A 23,632-nucleotide genomic window follows, 5' to 3' on the forward strand; every position below is an offset into this window, starting at 1 on the left:
TGACCTCGAAAACACAACAGAAAAATTTAAGCATTTTAAAGGATTTCAAGCACCCGTACAACCCTGTCTCATGCTTCACCTTCGGCATAGTTTTGCAGGCTGGATTAAATCAGCTGGTGGGCCTGTATTTTAGTGATCCCTGCAGTGTCTGAAACTCATGAGAAAGAGTTACCGGACACCAGGGCAGACAACTCTAAAAAGTTGCCTGCCCAGCCATAAAGTTGCCTGTTGTTGCAAAGTATTAACGATTGATAATCAGAATATATAAAAGAACAACACTTTAAAATTAAGTTTATTTTAAATCTACTTATAACATTCATTGCAAGTATACGACATCGCTGTTTTCCATCTGCCATAAGTATGTACCTGAATTTACTCATCATCATTCGTGCAATGTTTTCGTTGTGTCGTCTGCTACAAGCCACGTGAACTCCTCTTTCCACGATGCTTTACGTTCAGTTGCGTCATAAATTTTGTTAGCTTCTTTTGAATATTTCTTCTGGAGCTGAGGTTTTGGCTTGATTCCTAACCACTTATCCATTTTTTCTTGTGTTCTCTGTGCGTCTACTTTGGAAAATGATATGCAAATGCACGACCTTATAGCGCTCGAGAAAGTCCGGAAGCACGGAGTTATTCAATGCAGGCTTCTGATTGGCTGCCGAGTATGCAAATTGCCAAACAAACTGAAATTCAGAAATTTCCAAACTAAATGAACATTTTGAAATTGGAATAAAGCAAACGTTTGATTTGAAAAAAAAATCGTTCTTTTTTTTTTCTTGAAAAAGTTGTCGGCCACCCAGGCGGAGACGCTTTATAAGTTGTACGCCCGACGTAAAAGATGCACGCCCCGGGCGTCCGGGCAGACGTTATTTCAGGCACTGATCCCTGTTCTAAGGGCATAACAATCCCCGAAAGTTTAACTTTTAAAATACCCCACACGCTACTCCACTGCACCAGCTTAAATCATGTCACACCAAAGGTAAATAATGGTTTTTTTACATTTATATTGCTATTTCAACATATACACTAAATTACTATTAACTACTTTGTTCTTGTGTTTTTATCTAAGGTCCGGGTGTTCAGAACACAATTACTAAACGTAACCATATGTTTCTATCGCCCGCTATACGGCAATTTCAATTAACGATGCCCACCACAGAATGGATCAATGTTGTATCTTGGGGGGCTGCTGTACTCAAACTTAAAGTGACATCAAAAGTTCTTACCTTCAAAGCTAGAAACAAGCTGAATGAATAAAAAACTGCTAAACTACAAAGCATACAACTACAATTCCAACAGGTGGGTACAATGAATGATTCAGTAACTCAAATTTAGGTACGGAATAACAAAAAAAAAAAAACATTTTCCTTCTCTGGGCTTAAGGATGTCACGCATGCATAATTCATTTGGTTCAAATACCAACCAACTCTAGAGGGAGAAGAGAAATATTACGTTTATTATATGAAACCAATGGCTGCTTCTTGGTTCAAATGAAAGGCAAGTGGTTGGCTTTTATGTAAAGGTCAAATGGTTTGAGATACAGAATGTGGGTAAAAGATGAAACTTATTATCTCAATTAATCAAAAACATTTTCGTGCAGTAATTGCTGACACTTTTTATAAGTTACTCAGCAAGTTGCTCAAGTTAGTTAGTTTTAAAAGTGCTTTTTTTGGCAGTGTAGTGATGATACTCCAAAACTGGACAAATAACACAAATAAATAGATAGATAGATAGATAGATAGATACTTTATTCATCCCCTAAGGGAAATTCACATTTCCAGCAGCATCCCTGAGCTGAGAACAATACAATAATAAAGCCAAAAGAAAACAATATACAAATACCCAGTGTGACGTGCAAATGCCCACTTTAGCATGTTATATAGATTAACTAAATAGTGCTACACATAATGCAGTAAGATCCAATGTAGGTGGTGTGGTTTAATGTGGGCCTTTACTCTGCCGGGTGGAGTTAAAGAGCCTCATGGCATGAGGAAGAAAAGAACTCTTCAGTCTGTCCGTAGTACAAGACAGTGACAGCAGTCTGTCACTGAAACTGCTCTTCTGTCCGGAGATAATGCTGTGAAGCGGATGCGATGGATTGTCCATGATTGACCTCAGCTTTTTCAGTGCCTGTCTCTCAGCTGCTGTTGTTAGGCTGTCCAGCTCTTTGCCCACAACAGAGCTCGCTTTCCTAGCCAGTTTATTGAGACGAGAGGCATCCTTCTTCTTGATGCTGCCTCCCCAACACGCTGCCGCATAGAAGAGGGCGCTTGCCACTACTGTCTCATAGAATATTTTCAGGAGCTTTTTGCAGATGTTGAAGGAGGCCAGCCTTCTGAAGAAGTAAAGTCGGCTTTGCCCTTTCCTACATAGAGCTTCTGTGTTGGCAGTCCAGTCCAGTTTGTTGTCCAGCTGCACACCCAGGTATTTGTAGGTCTGGACAAATTCTACACATTCTCCCTTGATGGTTACAGGAACCGGGTGAGTTCTGGTTCTCCTGAAAATACCGTAAATTCCGGACTATAAGCCGCTACTTTTCCCCCCAAACTTTCAACCCTGCGGCTTATTCAGTGATGCGGCCAATTTATGTAATTTTTCTAACGGCCGCCAGCGGCGCTCGAGTACAAAAGGTAAGATTTAGACCGGTGGAATATATGCGCCGAAGAATTTAATTTTGGGTATTTATTTTAGAAACTTATTCTGATATGTTTTGTACGAGCAAATAAGAGAGAAGGGGCGGGGCAAACGCGGGCTGACGGGAAGTGGAGTAAAGGTGAGACGTGTTTGTGGACGCGGCTGACAATAGTGGATATAGATTTTTCCCACCCTTACCTTTGGAAATATACACTTTTTTCCTTGGATTACTTTCAATTGGCACCTGGACTCTGCAGGTCTGCATTAAATCTTAAGTACCGGTATCATTTTCCGTTCAATAAGTCAGCTGTGTTTTTTGGACTTTATCGGGTATAGGTTAATTTCGTGTTTGAATTGCGTTTATTCAATGTGGGCGCATGCGGCTAATATACAGGTGCGGCTTGTGTATGTACAAAATCGGTTTTCCTCCCAAAATGTGGTGGGTGCGGCTTATAATCAGGTGCGCTCTATAGTCCGGAATTTACGGTAAATAAAAAGAAACACTTTGGAATAGTAAATTAGCATTTATGACTGTGTACACAAACACGTTTTGTTTTTATGTTTATTTTTCAATAGAGGGATGACTACTGACCTGGTCCTAAACATACCCCCCTGATCCTGCCATATCCCCCTAGTGGGAAGTGGCTGGAATCAAGAACATATTCACATTTTTCAATCTTTCTGGGAGATTGATACAGAGGAGGGGGTTCCCAGCCCCCTCGCTCAACCCAACATCTCGTTGGGAGTCATGAAGTGACCAAACCGCCCCAATTCCGACCCCTAATGCCGAGCGCCAAGCAGGGAGGCAATGGGTACCAACGTTGTAAGTCTTAGGCTCGAACCAGCAACCTCCCAGTCTCGGGGCGGGCATCCAACCCCCAAGGGAACCAAGCTGGTCTTAAATATTCGTGTTTTTCTTATGAGTACTGGTGACCAGTGTTCCCTCTAAGCTGCGCGCGTGCGCAATTGCGCACAAGAAATTCTAGCCAGCGCACAAAAATGAGGGCTCAAAATTACTTATTAAGAAGCGACTTAAGTCAAAGTTACAGCGCATGAAGGTAAAAATACACGGGTTCCCCTGACCTTGTCTCCTAAATGCGGTATTTTGAAGTCGAGTCGAAGTAGAACGAAGTTGAGTAAAGTTAGTAGAGAACCGGCTTCTTCAGCTCGGCTCACTAAAAGGGACCGGCTCTTTCGGGTTCAAAACGGCTCTTCAGGTTGTTTTTGCTTCTTTAATCCCAGCATGACCAGATATTATGTAAAATTATGCACAACATGACTTAAAGGAAGCGGGAATAGAACAAAAAAGAAAAAAATACCAAAATGAAAAAGTAGTGAAAAGCTGAGAAAAAAAGAATCAAAAGGAAGAGAAAAAAGGAAAAATTTAGAAAAAAAAGCCAGAAAAAAGGAAAAATGTAGGAAAAAAGTAAATGAGAACAAAAAGAAAAAAGTAACAAAAAAGTAGAAAAAAACATGGAAAAAAGAAGAAAAAGTTTGATTTGCTTTCAAATAATTTCCAATTATAGCAAGTGAATCTTGTTGCCAACATTGTACTTCCACTAAAAAATGTGATTAAGTACAGTTCTGTATCTTACAACCGACTAAATAAGCCCCCAAAAATGTTAATATTATACGACAAAATATATCAGGAAATAAAAAGAAATGGATATCTTGTGAAAGAATTGTAGGCCGTACAACCTTTGCAATAGTACATGAGTCAATTCATTCAAAAGAGAAAAATAATTTTGCATTGCCGGAAACTCAGCAAAATGTAACGTGATGTCAAGTTTTGGACATGTTTGATAATGAATTATCTTGCCACACTTGGGATTATGGTTGCTCACTGTTGTTTCAAGCGTTGCTCACCGACTTTGTGTGAACGCTCAGAACCCTGGAAAATTACAGGGAACATTGCTGGTGACTGGCTACTAATATTAAAAAAAAAGTTGAATACTAAAACTAGCATCCAGGAAAAAGTGGACTCAAACAACCCCATTACTTTTAATAAATACGCTTGCAATAATAAGATAATTATGGTCCTATAAACATTAGAGAAAGAAAACGTTTTAAAAGGGTGCTTGTGTCCTCGTACCAGCTGGTTATACAAAAGAAATGCAACTACAATGGTTATAAAGCATTTGGGAGCATTTACGGGCGAGTGCAATGCATATTTACAAGTGTTGTTGGAAAGAGACCTTGGAGAAAATGCCAGCCATAAAATGACTATTGCCTCGGAGTTGTGTAAATCAATTAAGTCAATTATAATAGCAGATGCAAAACAAAAAGTGGTATTTTCCCAAGGCCCGCATTCAGTTTGTTTCATCCAGTATCAAATTGTGGGACTGGACAGGGGGCTCACTCTTTAGCGCTGAGGAATAGCTCCCTGGCGCTTTTTCAAATGTATTATTGTTTTAATATGGGTAATGTAGGAGGACAAACATGACGCAAACACTCTGAGGGTTTTCCAATAGTCCAAATAGGTGTAGAATAAATATGACATTTCCCTACGAGGATGAATAAAGTATCTATTTATCTATCTATCTATCTATTTCAACTAGGGGTGTAACTATGTCACGATGAGACGAGCGGGAAGATCAGCTGGTACGAGTAAGAGATTTTGACGTGAAGCGGTGGCTCTCAGGCTTGACCTCCTGCCTGGAGAACATATCTGAAATGCAAAACTCCAGTGCATCTGTCCTCCGCTTGTTTTCCTCTGCGCAGGCCCAAACTCTGCCGTTATGCCGAGAAATGCATCCTTGCTGCGATTTGCATCGCCTCGCTACTACAACCACTTTTACCTTGTTTTAAATCACTTTTATCTCACTTTTAGGGAATGTAATGGCGAACATATAACCAAAACCACTTCGTCTTGCATTTGTTGGGAATGTAATACAACTTAAACCATTCCATCTTTGTATTTGTTGTGAATGTAATCGAACGGCAATGCACGCCGTATACAAATCACTTTTGAGCAGGTAACATGTTTATTTTGCCTTTTTCTATTCAAATCGCTCGTATTGAAACTGTTATGCACTCTACCATAAAGCTTATTTCTGCATAATAAGCTTTACGGTAGAGTGCATAACAGTTCTCAAAAGTGATTTATATACGATGTCCATTACCATTCGATTACATTCACAACAAAAACAAAGACGGAATGGTTTAAGTTGTATTACATTCCCAACAAATGCAAGACGAAGTGGATTTGGTTATATGTTTGCCATTACATTCCCTAAAAGTGATATAAAAGTGAGATAAAACGAGGTAAAAGTGGTTGTAGTAGCGAGGCGATGCAAATCTCGGCAGGGATGCATTTCTCGGCATAACACCGAGCTGTAGAAATCATAACCGCTCAAGACACAGTCCCGTGAAGATCAAGATTTCAAGCTATGGCACTGAAGAAGCCAATATGTTATTATTGTAATAGTTTTTCATTTTTATTTTATTATCTTGTTATAAAATGAAAATAAATGTCAATAAAAATGGATTAAGACGAGGTCACTGCGGTGACGGGGATCCATGTTCACCCCTTGACGTCTCGAGCACAACTGACGTGTGCTCGGCAAATCGCGCTGTATATACGCGGAGAAAGGCGTTTGACCGTCACACGCGTAACACGCTAATTTCACGTAATAACACCGCGATACAGGCGCAGAACATGCTATGACCGTGCTCCACCCACGATTACCCGCTGAAATTTCGCGTCCTACCCATGTGTAACCACGCCCTGGCCGCGGCCATAGCACGTCGTTCCGCGTCATTACCTCGTGTGCCGCCCGCGGTTAACACGTGGTCTAAAGTTTTGAGCAGCGCAAAACTTTTTCGCGCTGACAACCGCGTGTGAATTTCCGACCGCAAGTAAAGCACTGCTGTATCTCGTCTATATGGCGATCTCAAAGCGTCCAACAGCGTCTGCTTCACGAGCAGAAATTTCTGGCCGTGATTCAGCCTCGATACGTCCGTGAAAGGCTGTGTGACCGGGCCCTAAAGTTTTGAGCATTGCAAAAGTTTTGAGCATCGCAAAACGTTTTCACGCTGCCAACCGCGTGTGAATTTCCGACCGCGTGTAAAGCACTGCTGTATCTCGTCTGTATGGCGACCTCAAAGCGTTCAATAGCGTCCACTTGACAGGCAGAAATTTCTGGCTGTGATTCAGCCTCGATACAGACGCAAACGGCTGTGTGACCGGGCCCTAACATACTGCTCAAACACTTCATCGCAAAAAATTGAATTTCCTTCTCAAATTTGTGTTCAGGGTCGAAGTAACTACACCATACAACACATTGAGCACTATCACACTCTCATACGGTCCTCTCTTAACATCCATACTCAAACTCTTGTTACTCATCACTCTCCTCAGAGCACTCAAAACCTTTCTTCCTTGATTCACTTAGTGAATCAAGAATACATTCTACCATCTCTATTTTAAACTGCACAACCCATTCATTGGATATATTTGAGAAGTGGCTCGCAGATTGTCAATAGGGTAGAATGGTGAGTCTTCAAGTCAGACCAGTTGAGAACGTGTGCTCTACAGAACATGCTGCAGATAACTTAAGTCATTTTGGTAGTAGGCAAATATAGCTAATATAGACACATACTGTATGTGTTGCATTCATTATAAGGCTTATATAAAGCTTTTACGTTTTTGCGGGCTTCAGACAAATGCGTCTTTTCCAAAAAACAATTTGGGTAGCCAAACCCCTCAGATTGGACAATGCACAGCAGGTATGGATTCCATCCAAGCTTTTTTTTAACTGATATTCCATTGTCTCTACCCCAGTTTCGCCTCCCATCGCTTCTGAGGCACACGAGGCATACTGATGAGCAGCCCACCCCAAAGACCAACCTCCGACATACGGCGCGAGTAGAGCGAGCAGGTCAGTGCGGTCTTGTAAGGGAGGGAAAAAAACGGCTCCGGGAATTGAGCAGTGAGCTAAGGCGGCTATAAATGTGATGCACTCAAGTAGTCACAGGACCAGATGGTGGAAGGCGCCAGGGAGGGCAGAAGAAAACCGATGAGCGAGTTGTGAATGATTCTGCAGGAGTGCTTTGGCAACAGCAGGGCACGGCGCAGATCCAAAAAGAATTGGTGTTTGGTATAAGCAAAAAGGAAAAGAATAATGAACTACAGTGGAGACCGGGGATACGACATAAAGCCCCTCTTTATAGTATTCTCCCCACAATGTGACATTAGGTAAAACTTACTTGGCCTGTCCAAAACTAAAACATTGCTGTGTTGGTGCTTATGACGAGTTAAATCTCCCAAGATGTATGTCTGCTTTCGGTCGACGTCCTATAAAATGCTGGTCTGCTATTGGTTTGAGTCACGGCATCGTAAAAATGCTGATAGGCGTTTGGCTAAAATTACCTCCCACAATGCCTTCATCTCTTTTCATTCAGTTTAGAATCGAATGTGCTTCATAAAGACAAGTGGATAGGCGATACTGTACTGTATTTTTGTACTGTATTCGCTAAGGGTCCCAAGGCTTGCAGTAATGCTAAAGGGGGAAGCAAACACATGATAATGAAGCTTGCGATAATCGAGAAACACAAAGAAGGCGTGCGAGTGGCTACCCTTACCAAGTTGAATCGCCATAACCTGGGGGTCAGCAACAAACGGCTCTGGAGCCGCATGCAGCTCTTTGACGCTTTTGCAGAAATGTTTGATAATGGAAAATGATATGGTTTCTGTAGGAAAAACATTTTTCTTAAAATTTTCCGATGACTATAAATGTATACAGTAAATATAGGCCGGTCAATGCTGAGGTCCGGCTCATCTTTAAAGAGTAGGATGACACTTTACACCGAAAAACCACAGCGACCAGATGGTGGAGGTGTTGAATACGGGTCAGACCAGAAGCTTCTCCTGCTACCAGCATCCATGGAAACCAGTACTATCAGTTTCATGTGGGGGAGGAAATCCCTGGAGAGGGATGGGTGCCATCAGGCTGTACTTGCCTAAGACACACCTTTGACAGTGGTGCCCCAACAATTCTAGCGGTTGAGTGAATACTGTATATTATGTGCTGCCTTCCTTATAAAGCTGATATAAAGCTTTTTCCTTTTTTAAAGCATTTAATTGTTTGCAACTTCAAACATATGTTATTTTTGGTCCAATATGGCTTGTTCAAAAATCAGGTTACCAATAACCCAAAGATTGAGACGGTTTGTGAATAAGGAGATTAAAATAACAATGCGTTCTTGGGGCGAGAAAGTCTTCAAAATGGGAGTTTTAAAATACATTTCATTTTTTCACCCTGCCCCATCTGCATCCACCCACTAACTCCATTCAACCAGCACGAGTCGTGTCACACCAAAAGTAAAAAAAAAAAAAAGATTCCTTTTTCTCTACATGAGTAATGTTATTTAATTATATGCACATACATTACAAATAATTACTACTTACTATACAATCTTTTCTTCTTTTAATGTTTTTACCTGGTGCACCAGGGGGTTTGTAGCCAATTACCATTGGTTTCTATCCCTGGCTATATAGCAATTTCACTTTTCAATCCCCACCTCAGAATGGGTTAATGTCGTATCCCGCTGGTGTACTGTACGATTGGCATCCTTAGACGTGGATTTAGAGACATTTTATCGAACCACCGGGGGGATTTGTTTTCCCCAAGGTATTAAAATTAGACTGCAATAGAGTTGCGGGCTTTAAATAAAATTAGAGCAGCCGACCCCGTTCTTTGGCAATATGAATGAAGAATGAGCTGCACTTTCATGCATCGCAAGCAAGACTGAACACACTGTATCTTATTTAAAATTGATTTTTTTTTCTCACTCTTTTTTTAATCATAGAGCCCTCCAAAAGTTTGGAGTGTGATTTACTTTAAAGTCTTCAAGGTAAATCGAAACAGCAGCAGTGAAACCACCAAAGAGATTCCCAGTAGATTGAGCAAAGTTAATGGAGGTTAATGGAAAAGAAACAATCAGTTTTGACAATTTGTCAAAGGGGAAATCTTCCTTTAAAAATAATGTATGAACAAAAACGTACCGAACAGTAAGTTATTATCTTTTAATTAATTTAATTTACTCTAAGGAAAAAAATAAAACACAATTAGTTGTGTAATAAGTGTAACTTTCCAGTTTGGAGTCCAGCAGTCTAAAATAAATATGTGTATAGTCATTTATATGTATATATACAATTACTATAGCAACGGATAAGTGATGGCTAAAGACGTCAATTATTTAAATCACACTGGCGGTGAACATGCTTGACATAAATGTCCTTCCTGGAAAAAAACAGCATGCTTTAAAAAGCTACATTAAAAAAAATTACCAGTAGCACCAAGATTTTTCCCTTTGGTGCAAAAGAAGGCTATTGGCGAAACTACCTCCCACAATGCCTTTGTCTTTTTTCAATTAGTTTAGAATCTTGTATTTCGGTACATATCGCTTTAAATGCCTATAATATTCCATTTCAGAGAGTTCAAGATCTATGCCATTATTATAGATATATTTTTAGATTATTAGTTTTGATGCTACTTCTAAATATTGTTTCATTCATTATTACATGTTGTATTACAGAAGCTGCCCTACTTACTAACGAGATAGCTTCCGGACGATCGTTCGTCAGTTGAATTTTTTCGTAAGTTTACAGTGCTATATTTTGTATGTTTAAGGTTTATACAATTATGTTTAAGGCTTGTATAAGTAACTTGGTTTTTTTTTTGTACTAAAAAGCATTTAAAAAAAAATATGCTCTATAAAGATAAATAAAGTTCAACTTACTTTTGGAAGATAAGCTACAAGAGTTAGGCAACTTCCTCCTCCGTGGTAAAAAGTGGCCGAAAAAAGCGTTCCAACCATCTTCTCAACCGCATCAAGCTTTCTTATTCCACATTCATTTAAAAAGAAACGGCTCGCCTCTTCTTTACACTTCACACCAACCGTATTGAATGGATGCACGAGATATTAAACAATAAAAATGTCAAAGTTCTTAGCGCGCTGGAGATACAGTATAGAATGTTTACACGCAAACTAGGGAGAAGAAGACGGATTTCTTCTCCAGGGTGGATGCTGGGTGACCTCTCACAGCGCCACCACACGCCTGTAGCAGCGGAAAAAAGCACTACAGTAATGTCCTGTACTCGAAAAAAAGGGCACAATACAAAATCTAACTTACAGCAATGTCCAGATATTTTTCGACATCCCAATTTTTTTTTTCTCATCTACCGTTTTTTGTAACTTGAATGGTCGTAAGTAGGGGAGCGTCTGTATTAAGTATTTGATTAAAAGATCAAACCTAGCACATGAAATAGCATTGAAAAAACAAAAGATGTAAAAGGCTGTATATATATTATTAGTTTTATTCGATTTTGTTGTGTAAAGTTGCAATGGTGAGCGCTACAAACTTGGAGGAATTATTTTTGTATGCGTTTCATAGATAGATATGAAACAGATTAGACGATAACAATAACGAAATGAAAGAAAAATTATAGAGGAGAAGTGCAGGAGTTTTATCACTGTTTAAAATTATATTGATTTCACCAGTAGATAGAATTGTATGCATCTGTTCGTTCTGAACTGAAGTCCAATGCTTTAGTTAGGGAACTTGGATCACAAGAATGCACGAGGATTTCAGAGGAGTATATCGTGGGTTGCCGCACTAAGATGTTTTGGGGAGGGGTGCTAGCTTAATAAAAGGGAGAAGATTTTCAGTGTTTCCCTCATAAACAGACCTCTCTGGGTATTAAAAAAGAGCTCATCCCATCATTTCATCCTATTCCAAGTAAAGTATTTTCCGCACTATAAGGCGCACCGGGTTATAGGGTGCACCCCCAAAAAATAGTTTTTGGTCCTATATTTTCCATACATAAGGCGCACCGGATTATAAGGCGCTACAATGGGAACGTCGACAAAACAGCCAGATAGTTCAGTCAAACTTATTACCCCCTTAACATTCCCAAAGCTTGCAAAGAAGCAAATACGTGTTGTAGACACGTGCGGATGCGGTGTCCGTACGATGTCACTCAAATGAATCGTTCCAAATATCATTCGGAAGGTTAAAGTCTTGGGATTCAAGAAATGCCAACCATTCCTTAGTTTCTATTTTCTTTTTTGCTCGCAACTTTACTGTGCATATGACAATAAACACTTGGAATTGAGTTTAATTTAAAAATAGACACTCCATTCCATCCATTATCTGCACCGCTTATCACAGAAACAGTTTACTCTGAAACAAGATACAGGGAAAATATATTGCCGGAGTAGCTCACCAAAGTCGTTGTGTTCAATCATAATGTGCAACCATGGTCCTCTTATATCCGTGAGTGTAGTAAATCCAGGAGAGTAAAATATTTACAAATACAGAATGGTAAAACATGTTTCCTCTATGCCGTAGACAACCAGACTTGCTATTCACATTCATCTTTTTCGGCCAATTGCAGGCTTTGTTTTGCCGCTTTAGCCTATGCCAGCCTGTAAATGATAAAAAGGATCCGCCCCCTTTACCTCCGAATAACTTTAGCCAATAGTGATCGATTCAACTGATGATTGACACATCTTTTTCGGCCAATTGCAGGCTTCGTTTTGCCGCTTTAGCCTATGCCAGCCTGTAAATGATAAAAAGGATCCGCCCCCTTTACCTCTGAATAACTTTAGCCAATAGTGATCGATTCAAATGATGATTGACACATTGGTCAGCCAATGAAACGCCGGTAAATAAATCCCAGCATACACCGCGCACTACTTGGCGTTCGGGGGAAAATCTAGTCGGCGGCTGACTTTGCGACTTAATATTGATCCATAAATAAGGCGCACTGTATTATAAGGCGCATTGTCAGCTTTTGAAAAAAATAAAGGCTTTTAGGTGCGCCTTATAGTGCGGAAAATACGGTACATCTCTTGACCCTGAAGAAGTCGGACTTGAACCGAAACCACCACTACCTTGTGCCAGTGTGCGCCCGCCATTACTCAGGTGTTCTAAGCTGATTCTTAAGTACCTAATACGTTTTTGAGACATGTTTAAATCAGTCCCAGTGGCCTTAATATTTCAAAATGCCTCATTCAAATCAAGTGCTACAGATCGGGGACAGTTAACGACATAGATTTCGTAACCAAGTATTAACCTTGTCCGCGTCCACTTTGCCTCTAATGAATTCCGACCTCCAGAACTGCAGCGCCTGCTCCAGCGAGAGTCCGATGCCCTTGAGGAAGAGGCCGTATTGCATGCGGCCGCCGTGGCGGAGATGGTGGTTCTCTCTCAAGGACTGATGGAGCTGTCTCATGCACAGTGGGAAGGACTTGCCAGACAGCTGCAGGGTGGACAATTAGAACTGCTCAATAAACACGCAGGTATAAATTCAACGACACGAGCATGGAAATTCTGAGGGCACTTACAGAGTCGATTTGTTCCAAGGAAATTTTACCCACGTTCTTCTGGATGCTGTAGTCCTGTCCCAAATAGGAATGGCTAAGAAAGGGGAAAAAGATGAACGTGATGAAAAATGTAAGTCATAGGCAAATTCAAGCACTGTTTAAGGACTTTCAAAGCCAATTTTCCAATTTCTACAGTACAGATTAAAAGAAAAAATCCAGTGTAAATCGTGTAGTTTGCAAAGCCAAAAATATATCTACAATTTACACATGCAAATCTTAATTTTGCTTGTGCATTAACAGTGACTGAAACTCATTCAAAAGTTACTGGACACCAGAGCAGACAGCTCTGAAAAGTTGCCTGCCAAGCCATAACACAAGACAACTAATCGCAAAACAAAACCATTGTTTCAAAGTATTCAGGATTGTCAATCAGAATATATAACAGAACAACACTTCAAAATTAAGTTTATTATAAATCTACTTATAACATTCATTGCATGTATATAACATCTGTTTTCCATCTGCCATCAGTATGTACCTGTATTTACTCATCTTCATTCATGCAATGTTTGCGTTGCGTCGTCTGCTACAAGCCACGTGAACTCCTCTTTCCACGATGCTTTAATGTACGTTTACGTTTTGTGGTGTCATAAATTTTGTTAGCTTCTTTTGAATATATCTTCTAGGGCTGAGGTTTTGGCTTGATTCCTAACCACTTCTCCATTTTTCTGGTGTTCTGTGCGTCTACTTTGGAAAATGATAAGCAAATGCACGACCTTATAATGCTCCGGAAAGTCCGGAAGCACGAAGTTATTCGATGCAGGCTTCTGATTGGCTGCCGAGTAAGCAAATTGCCACACAAACTGAAATTCCGAAATTTCCAAACCGACATTTCAACATTTCAAAATCGGAATAAAGCAGACGTTCGATTTTGGAAAAAAAAAAAAAAAAAAAAAAAAAAAAAAAAAAAAAAAAAAAAAAAAACATTTAGTTTTTTTTCTTTCCTTTTTTTCCCCTTGAAAAAGTTGTTGGACACCCGGGCGGAGACGTTTTGAAAGTTGGGCGCCCGACGTAAAAGATGCACGCTCCGGGCGTCCGGGCAGACGTTATTGACTAGTGGAAATGAATTAAATTGCTTTATATTATAAAGACACGATTTTTGGATCTGGAGTAAGACAGTTCTCTCCCCATATATGTGTTGGATTACAATTTACCACATGGAAACTACCTTAATTTTTTGCACAGCCCATAATAAATGTCCAGGTATGTAATCTTTGCACTTATACACATTTTCATAGTGCCCTGTTTAGGTTTAGCATGCACCTGTCCTATTGCGCACAACCCACAGGAGGCAATGATGCTTCATAGGACAATGCAATACAAACCAATGCCAGCTGCCGTTAATAACGAGGGAGGAACTGTCATGCACTCTCCGGACAAATTTCAACATGTTACCTAGTGTTCTCTTTTATAATGTTTACTATGTTTGTGTACTGTAACTCAATGCTAAATCTATTCCACCCTGGTCATCTTGGAAGGGGGATTACCACTTGTGAGGCCCCTCCTCAAGGTTTCTTTTTTCCCAACCTTGAGGTTGAGTTTTTCCTTGCCCGCATGTTGGATTAAGATCAGACAATGGTGTAATTGTAATCCTATGCAGTCCTTAGAGACATTTTTTGTGAATAAGGGCTATATAAATAAATATGACTTGACTTGACTAGAACGAATACAATTGCAAAGCAAGGCCACCAAAGGGCAAATGACAGTTACATTTTAAGCAGACTTGATGTGAAACATGGCGACAACTTCAAGCATTTACAAGCACTTCACCTCAAATTCAAGCATGTTTCAATTATTGAAAACAAAACATTAAAATTCAAGCATTTTCAAGGATTTCAAGCACCTGTACAAACCCAGCATATTCCGCATTCACCACAGGGTTATGAAATATATTTCTATAATTGAATAATTATTTATATTAGTATAAATCAGTGGTGTCAACTCATTTTAACTTGGGGTAGAAAAACACTGATGGGTGCCTGACTAGTAAATGAAAGGCATAAAAAGTGCGCCTAAACTGGAGGGCTGAGGTTCTTTTCGGAGGCTCATAATAAAATTATGACTCGATCTTTTAGTGCATCAAATGTGTATTTGTCAAAAAAAAAAATCTAAAGCAATTTAATTCATTTCAACTAGTCAAGTAATATTTATTTGTATAGCCCTTAATCACAAAGAGTCTCAAAGGGCTGTACAGATCAAAGACTTTTGCAAACTACAGACTATCATGACACCACTCCCTGATCTAAAACCTACATGAGGGCAAATAATACACAGATATTGTCAACATAAAATATAGGTTATTCATATGCTATAGAATAGTAGTGGGTTTTAATCTTAGATTTAAACATTTCCACTGAGGTTGCAGATCAAATCTCAGGGGGAAGAGCATTCCACAACATCGGGGTCCGAATAAAGAATGCTCTCGAACCTGCGGATCTCTTCTTGGCTCTTGGGACCACTACAACTAGAGTTCATTTAACTCGGGAAACTCATGCAGACTGGAACGTACACAAACGGAATACAAACAATGATTTAAAAATGTTTTTTGGATTATTTGAAAGTATTTCCTTTTTTTTTTTTTTTTTTTTTTTTTACTTAAATATAGTAATATATTAAAGAAAGGAGCTTAACCCTCCTATTATCTACGGGTCAAAATGACTCTCCTGTATTGTTAAAAACCCGGGGGAAACAACTGAATGATACTTTATTTATCTTCAAATGTTATGACTTTTTGAAGATTGGTCCCAACAATGGAAATAATAAAACGCTGTTTTTACTCAAAATTCCATGAGTTCCATTAAAAGTACAAATATGGTCCTTAAAACGAGGACAAAACATGTGTCAAGCTTCTTTAAACTTCTGCAAAAACCCAGTTTTGTTTTTTCCTATTGCCTTAAACAGCAAGTCTCAGAGTAAGTTTCATGAATGTTCTCTGATTGATGAATAGAATTTAGCAAATACAGCTACAGTGGGTCTTCGCGAATGGCTATGGTATTATCCAGCGGATATAATTCAAACTGAAAGTCATTGTGGCTCATTTTTTCCTTGTGCTTCTCTCTACATTGTGTCACCGGCCACATAAATTTATACATTTGGCCCACGGGCTCTGAGTTTGACACTGTGGTATAAACAATGCATACTCCCATATATTGACTTTGGTTTGCCGTGTAAAATATTAGGGTTCCCCCTAGCGCTCTACTGGCCCGGTGGGCAGCCCTACATTTCTCCACCCACCACTCTCCATTGTCCACAGAAAAAAAAAAAATCAGTGCATTAAATTCATTCTACCAAGAACAATAAGTCTCTGTTGATTAAAATCTCCCAAAGATGATTTTCTTCTCTCTGGTCATTCCTGACCAATAGGCTTGGACGTTTCCTGGGGGAAACTTTGAAATATTTAGGATTTAATATTGTCTGGTCTTCATAATTTATTAAAGCTAGCTTTGTATAGGAGTTTCACAATAACAATATACAGTGGAGTGAAAAAGATTAATGTTGGTTTAACCAATTTAACTCACTCAGTGCCAAACACGTAATTTCCCGGCATATGTATGTATAAATATATATATATTTCTTTTTTTATTAGAGTAAATTGCGAAGGAGTATCTGAACAATCGACACTGCCATTTTAGATTTGAGATCAGCAGTTTATTTTATTAAATATTGTTTAAACAATTTCTTTGGTTTATTACTGACGTCATTTAAGCTTCATTTCTACACAACATTTTGGGTATGTCTCTATAAGTTATCTTGAAAACAGAAATATTTGCCCATTCTTCTCTACGAAACAGCTCGAGTTCGAGGAAGGTTTGAAGGTTGATCATTCACGCACAGCATATTTTTAAGATCTTTCCGCAAAACTCTATCAGAGGGAAGTCTGGACTGCTGTCTTGGCCATTCTAACACCTTTATTTTGTTATAGTATATATTTCATTTTAGATGTCGCTTAAAGTAAACCTGCGCCTCATTCTCAGGTCTCTTGTAGACTCAGACAGATTTTTTGTCAGAATCACCCTGCATTTGGCTCAATCCATCTTCCCCATCAACTCTAACGATTTTTCAGTCCCTCCTTAAGAAACAAAACCCCAGGGCATGATGCTACCACTACCATGCTTTACAGTGGGAATGTTTTCAGGACCATGTGCAGTGTTACTCTTGGGCCAAAAAGTAGATTTAGTGTCAATAAATTTGTTCAAACCACCTTATTCCACATGTTATTTTGTCTCCCATGTGGCACCTTCCAAACGCCAAACAAGCTTTTTTTTGGAAGTCTTTCAGAATGGACCTTCTTCTTCCCACTCTTCCATTAGGGCACATATATGCACCGATTGTATGGCCTCAGCTGTGTATGCCTGCAGCTCATCCAATGTGGTCATGGTCCTCTCGGTTGCTTCTCCGATGAGTTTTTTCCTTGTTTGGGACAAAAGTTCAAAGGGATGACCAGGTTTTGGTAGGTTTGCAGTTGTTGAATATTCTCTCCATTTTACTTTTATTGCTCGTAGAGTGCTCCAGGAGATGTGTAAATATTGGGATCTTCTCATATTTCCATTCCTGCTTGGCACTTTTCCACAACGTTACTCTGGACCTGCCTGGTGTTATTTGGTCTTCATAATGCTGTCTGTTCTCCAGTTTCTCCTTTCACGGACCTTTGAGCCCATTACAGAGCAGGTGCATTTAAATGCAAGGCACTGTATTCTTAACATGCTGCGAACTGTAAGATTTCCCAGTGACCTGGCCTGCAACCTAAAAAAAGGATTTCAACTCAATAGGAAGTGAATTTTATCAGTTGATTTCAACCCTCTCAAGTGGCTTTTCATTAAATTGCGCACCGCCACCACAGATTAAGGAGCTGCCTACTAATCGCAACAAGCTGCCCACTGATTCTCGTCACAACAATGAGCCAACATGGCTTCCCCCGGCCCATCAATAATGAGGTTCCCTTTATCCCAAAGATGACACCCCCGCCAAGTTCAGAGCTGCTTAATATTGATTTGGTCCTCCATTCAAGTGGGTGGTCTTGATCTAAGTAAACAGACACACGAGCCAAAGTTTGTTAGCCCGATGCCAGACGGTGATTAAATGAACAATTAGATTGCTTTTTAATAGATTTAATCAACAAAGAGGGGGTGCTCATTAAAGATTTCACAATTGCTCTGGGGAAAATAAGGTGACACAATCATGTAGTTAGGCCTCAGCTTTCGAACGCTTCTGACCTCGCCGAACTTGACTCTCAAACAACATTTTTGGCCAGATATCAGCTTAAAAAGTAGAATGTGGGTACAATCATTGAAGGGAATGTAGAAATTAATGAAAGGGGCTTTACTTACAAAGCCAGTTGTAGTTGGATTGAAACGTTTAAGCAGAGAACTCCCATCCATTTAAATATGTATGTGTATATAGAAATATTGTTCCACTTCAGGGCAGCACGGCAGCGCAGTGGTTAGCGCGTGTGCAGCACAGTTCTGATGTCATGGGTTCAAATCCAGCTACCAGCCTTCCTGTGTGGAGTTTGCATGTTCTCCCCGTGCTTGCGTGGGTTTCCTCCGGGCCCTCCGGTTTCCTCCCACATTCCAAAAACATGCATGTTGGGTTAATTGGCCGGTCCAAATTGTCCCTAGGTGTGAATGAGCGAGCAAATTGTCTGTCCCTGTGTGCCCTGCGACTGGCTGGCAACCAGTTCAGGGTGTCTCCTGCCCACTGCCTGAAGATAGCTGGGATGGGCTCCAACACCCCAGCGACCCTACTGAGGATAAGCGGTGCAGATAATGGATGGATGGATGGATGTTCCACTTCACCATTGTTAGTGTTCGGAAGTGTTAAGAAGACGCAAAAACAAGACTAGAATGAGAAGTGATTAGAGAAGAAGAGAGCTGTTAATAAAGTGCCCAAAAGTAGACAAAATGTTTATCGTATGACAGAGAGCAAGATGAAACAACTGCAAGATCGAGTTTGCCCACTACATAAAAGCTGAAGAACTTTTTATTCTGCAAGTGTTTTATTGCAACAAGGTCAGTATTTTTGTAAAAAGAAAATGCTGAGACATCAAAAACCATTTTTTCCAGAATCGATGAATTGTAGCATTTGAGAACACTATTTTCGAAGTTGAAAGGGTAAAAGAAACCGCACATCAAACCTGCTGTTACTACAAGTCTCTAGCAGGCTGCGCCATAAATAACCAGGGAACATTCAACATTGTCAATACAGAAATGTGGGTTGCTTGATTTTTTTAAATACTTTTTTTCATAGTTTACGTAAAAACTTTATATTTCATTAATGGCTTTAAACTACGATAAAATGTAAGTGTTAGCATTGTGCTGGCCCATAAGTAAATTACTAAGGATGAGTAAAAGATGCCATTATCACAAGTTACTCTGATGCTACTAAAATTGTACAAATACGTTTGTTTTAAAGCCCCAATGTGTAATATTTGACCACAAGATGGCACTGTGTTGTCTGGTATGAGCGAGGGCCAGAGATACACAGCGGCAGGATGCCAATTCCAGTGTGGAAAAAAAATTCTCGACCTATGATTTTTTTTTTTTAATGAAAAATACATTTTGGTATGATATCTCAGGCATTTTGGCCTAGTATTCAAATCAATGTTTTTTGCAGGATGAACACTTTTTTGTACCACTAGGAGGCACTAAATACTACACATTCGCCCTTCGAATAAACGCAACTAAATGCTCTTTCCGGCCTCTATAAGGCATTCAAACTGTAACAGCACTGCTGTCCGGCATGCAGACTATATTTTTCACAGCTCACATTTGAGTTTGTGTAATGTAGGTGAGTTGGTTCAGGTGTAAATCTGCATTGGCTCAACTGTTAAAGGCAATCGGTTATCACATTCAATGCCAAACAAAAAAAAACTTTTTTTCCAATTGTTTGAGAATTAATGTATTGTGTTTACAAAAGTCAAGTCATGTTTATTTGTATAGCCCTTAATCACAAAGAGTCTCAAAGAGTTGCACAGACCACAGATTATTGCAAACCACAGACTATTATGACACATCCCCTGATCTAAACCCTACATGAGGGCGAGGAAAAACTCAAAAACCTCAAGATTCCTTGTCATACGTGATTGTATGTAGAGTAGGTTACTATTGTAGGCTGAATGATAACGCATAATACTGACAATCAAAGCTAATAAAAATAGAAGTTGACATTTTTTTACTGATCCAGACCTCCTGAGAACAAAAAAGTCTATCCGGCCCCAGAGACAAACGGAGTTTGACATCCTTGTATTAAAGTATTGGTATTATTCGTCATACATGAATATATCATTGTTATTTAAAACTACATGTTTAGAACAAAATTTCTGCTTAGATACACGTTGTACCATCACATTCCTTTTTTGACTTTTTGTATGGGCCAGAACGGATTAATGAGTTTACCATTATTCCATATGGGAAAAATGAATTCAGACCATAACCAAATCATACCTCGACCTCCAATCCGGAACTGATTATGTTCAAAGCCGGGGCACTGTTGTACTGCATAATTTATGGAATTTCTTTGTGTGAATCTCGCACAAAGTTGGCGATCACAAATGCCCCCCCAGGTGCGAAAAGTCGATTCCGCACGGGGTCCTCTAGGGAGAGCCGGCAAGAAGTTAGGAATCTAAAGCTTACCTGAGGTGGTTAAGCAGCGGCAGCAGCCGTTCATCTGAATGCACCGCCGGTAGCGAACGCGCCGTCAGCTGCAGGGGCGAGATTGGCATCGTTTGAGTAATGGTAAACAGGCGGCGGTGGAAGGAGGAGAAGAGCCCAACGCGGCGGGTCGAGGGTAGAGATTAAGTACCGTGCAGGGAATTAATTGGGACACAATGACACGGATTTGTAGCTCGCCCGTTGATAACGTTACGGAACAAAATACGAGTCCAGCAGCTGGACAAAACGGCCGACGCAATCTGGAGCTTGTAATTAATTAGCGATCGGACCCCTAAAGTCTGTTTAAAAAGACCCTTCGCTTTATGGATTGTTCTCCTTGTAAACACGGTTACAATTTAATGAATGGGTCTTCTAATCAACGACATTGTCCTTGTGCACGGTGCTTCGTACAACACGAAAAAAAAAAACGAAGACACAAGCAATTGTCCTTTGGAAGTCGAGCATTAAAGTAGTCCACCCGTGTCCCCAGCGGACGACATGAGCCATTACACTTAATTGTGCAGTTACATTAGTTTCTCATTTACTTTTACAATATGAAAAAGACAACGGTGAGTCCCTTGACACACATGTGAGGCCCGGTTTAACAAAATAACAGCGGTTTTTAATGCACCCTCCTGTTTTTTTGGGCAAGGGAGTAAAAGCAGAAATGCGAGGGAGGAAAAACATAGCATTGTGCTGCAGAGAGTGAGAAAACGTTTTTTTTTTTAAATTGGTCAATCTCAGAATGCTTTATGGCACTCCTAGACGAAACTTCGGGGTTTGTGATTTTGGACAGTCACAATTATTCTCCAGAGGCATTCAACAAAAAATAGGTTGATGTTGCCGTCAAATTCACAGAAAATAAAATAAAACTCTATATGCAAAAAATGTCCTCATTGAAATGTGAATATTCATACTAAAAAGAAGCAAACTTTGCTAGCATTGGAAAGATAGATTTGGAAATTTTTAGTAATTTATAAATGATAAAAAATTATAAACCGCTTTCTAGAAAGGATAACGTTGCATATTTTATATTGAATCAGAATTGCATTTAAAAAAAATTGTAATAAAAAACTTACTGAAAAAAGTCCCTAAAAACCTGGTTTTAAATGCATCAATGCAATGAAAAATATTTAAATATTATACATAAAATGATAAAACATTCTAGCTATAGGTTGTTTAAGTGCATGTTTTAAATTTTTTATTGACAGTATAATAAAAGTTGGATGTGAATGTAATAATGTATTTCTAATTTTATTAAGGGATTATCCAGTTCTCATTTTTTTTATATATAATATTACCTGTACTTAATTCTAGGCTACCACTCTTATTATCATACACTGTGGTATTTAATTTTGTAGAAAGCCTTGCACTGCCAAGATGGCACTTTTAAATGTATTTGTACATTTGACATGTTACAATTAAAATAAATTCCATTTCATTCAGTTATTTCCGGTATAGAAGGCACACTGGATTATAAGCCTCAATCTGAAATTCTTGCAAAGTTTGGGGATTTTATAGGTGCGCCTTATAGCCCAGAATATATGGTACCGTATTTCCGCATCATAAGGCGCACCTAAAAGCCTTCAATCTTTTCTCAAGCTGACCATGCGCCTTATCTATGGATCAATATCGAGTTGCAACAGGTCTTGTAGAAGTGGTCCGTGGTGTATGCTGGGATATTATACCCGCGTTTAATTTTCTATCCAATGTGTCAATAATCATTTGAATCGGTCTCTATTGGCATAAGTTATTCGGAGGTAAAAAAAAAAATGCAGGCTACTGTAGGCTAAAGCGGGGTAAAACAAAGCCTGAACTTGGCCGATAAAAATGTAAATCGCAAGTTAAAGAAAATAATAGGACTAGCCTATTTATTTGTAAACAGTAATTATGGGGGTAAATAGAGCGCGAGCAACGTCCAGAGATGCTTTTCGGGTGTTTTTTTTAATTTGTCGCCATTATTGCGTCTTTTGGAGTATGTAAATATTTTACACAGTTGGATTCACTAAACTCTCAGATGTAAAGAGACCATGGTTGCGTAGTATCATTGGATCTGATGGTTGCAAGACGGCATCTTTGGTGAGCTATCATGAATTATGTGTGTTGGGTATCTTGTTTCAGACTGATCATGAAGTTTTGTGTGATGAGCATTAAATGGTCGGCATATCTTAAATCCCAAGAGTTTAAGTTTTCCACTGATATGTGGAAAGATGTATTTCAGTGACTGGTGACATCGTACAGACACCGTGTCCGTACGTGTCTGAGACACAAATTTGTTTCTCAGTCCGAGTGCCCGTCAGAGCGTTGATAAAGTTTGACTGACCTATCTGACTGTTTTGTTGATGTTCATACTGTAGCCTTATAGTCCGGTGCGCCTTATGTATAGAAAATGTAAGACAAAAGACTATTTTGAAAGTTGCGCCTTATAATCCAGTGCGGCTTTTAGTGCAGAAAATACGGTACTTTAAAAATGAATCCATTTCATTTATAGTCATATACTTGTGGCTATAATTCATCCTTGCACAATATTATTATTAATTCTGTCATCATGCAGGTCCGGTGGCTGAATAACTGAAAATCCATCCTGACAGAAATAATAACGTCTCTTTGACAGAACTCCGAATGAGGCTGCCTATCTATCCATAACAATAACACAGCGTTGCTTTTGTTTGCGCTCGTTGCAAATTCTCATCACTGCACACTTGGACCTCAGTTGTCTTGTCACGTACAGTATCTTATAGAAAAAGCCTGCGGCTCCCCCTAACCCATCATATTGCATGATGTTGCATGAGCCCGAGGGCGTTCTATGCAGTGCCCGTGTCGACATTGTACCATTGACGCCTACGGTAGCATTGTGTCCGTGTGCGTTGCTTCGCTTTTCCCAAATTACCCTGCAGACGTCTTTTGTCATGTGGGCACACGCTTCCCTCACTTGAACCTTTGTGTCTATTAACCAT

General features: G+C 39.6%; 1 protein-coding gene across 1 annotated transcript in view; it reads right to left on the reverse strand.

Annotated features, from left to right (window-relative positions):
- prim2 (DNA primase subunit 2) overlaps window positions 1-23,632 on the reverse strand; it is a 40,128-nt gene that overhangs the window by 7,327 nt on the left and 9,169 nt on the right. The window contains exons 8-10 of the mRNA XM_088351317.1: window positions 20,658-20,725; window positions 12,988-13,060; window positions 12,717-12,902 (exon numbers count right to left, since the gene is read on the reverse strand). Coding sequence (XP_088207443.1) covers window positions 12,717-12,902; window positions 12,988-13,060; window positions 20,658-20,725 — 327 coding nt within the window. The remainder of the gene's footprint in view (window positions 1-12,716; window positions 12,903-12,987; window positions 13,061-20,657; window positions 20,726-23,632) is intronic.

This window comes from Urocampus carinirostris, chromosome 13 (assembly GCF_059441175.1).
Source record: "Urocampus carinirostris isolate Australia breed hairy pipefish chromosome 13, RoL_Ucar_1.0, whole genome shotgun sequence".
NCBI lineage: Eukaryota > Metazoa > Chordata > Actinopteri > Syngnathiformes > Syngnathidae > Urocampus > Urocampus carinirostris.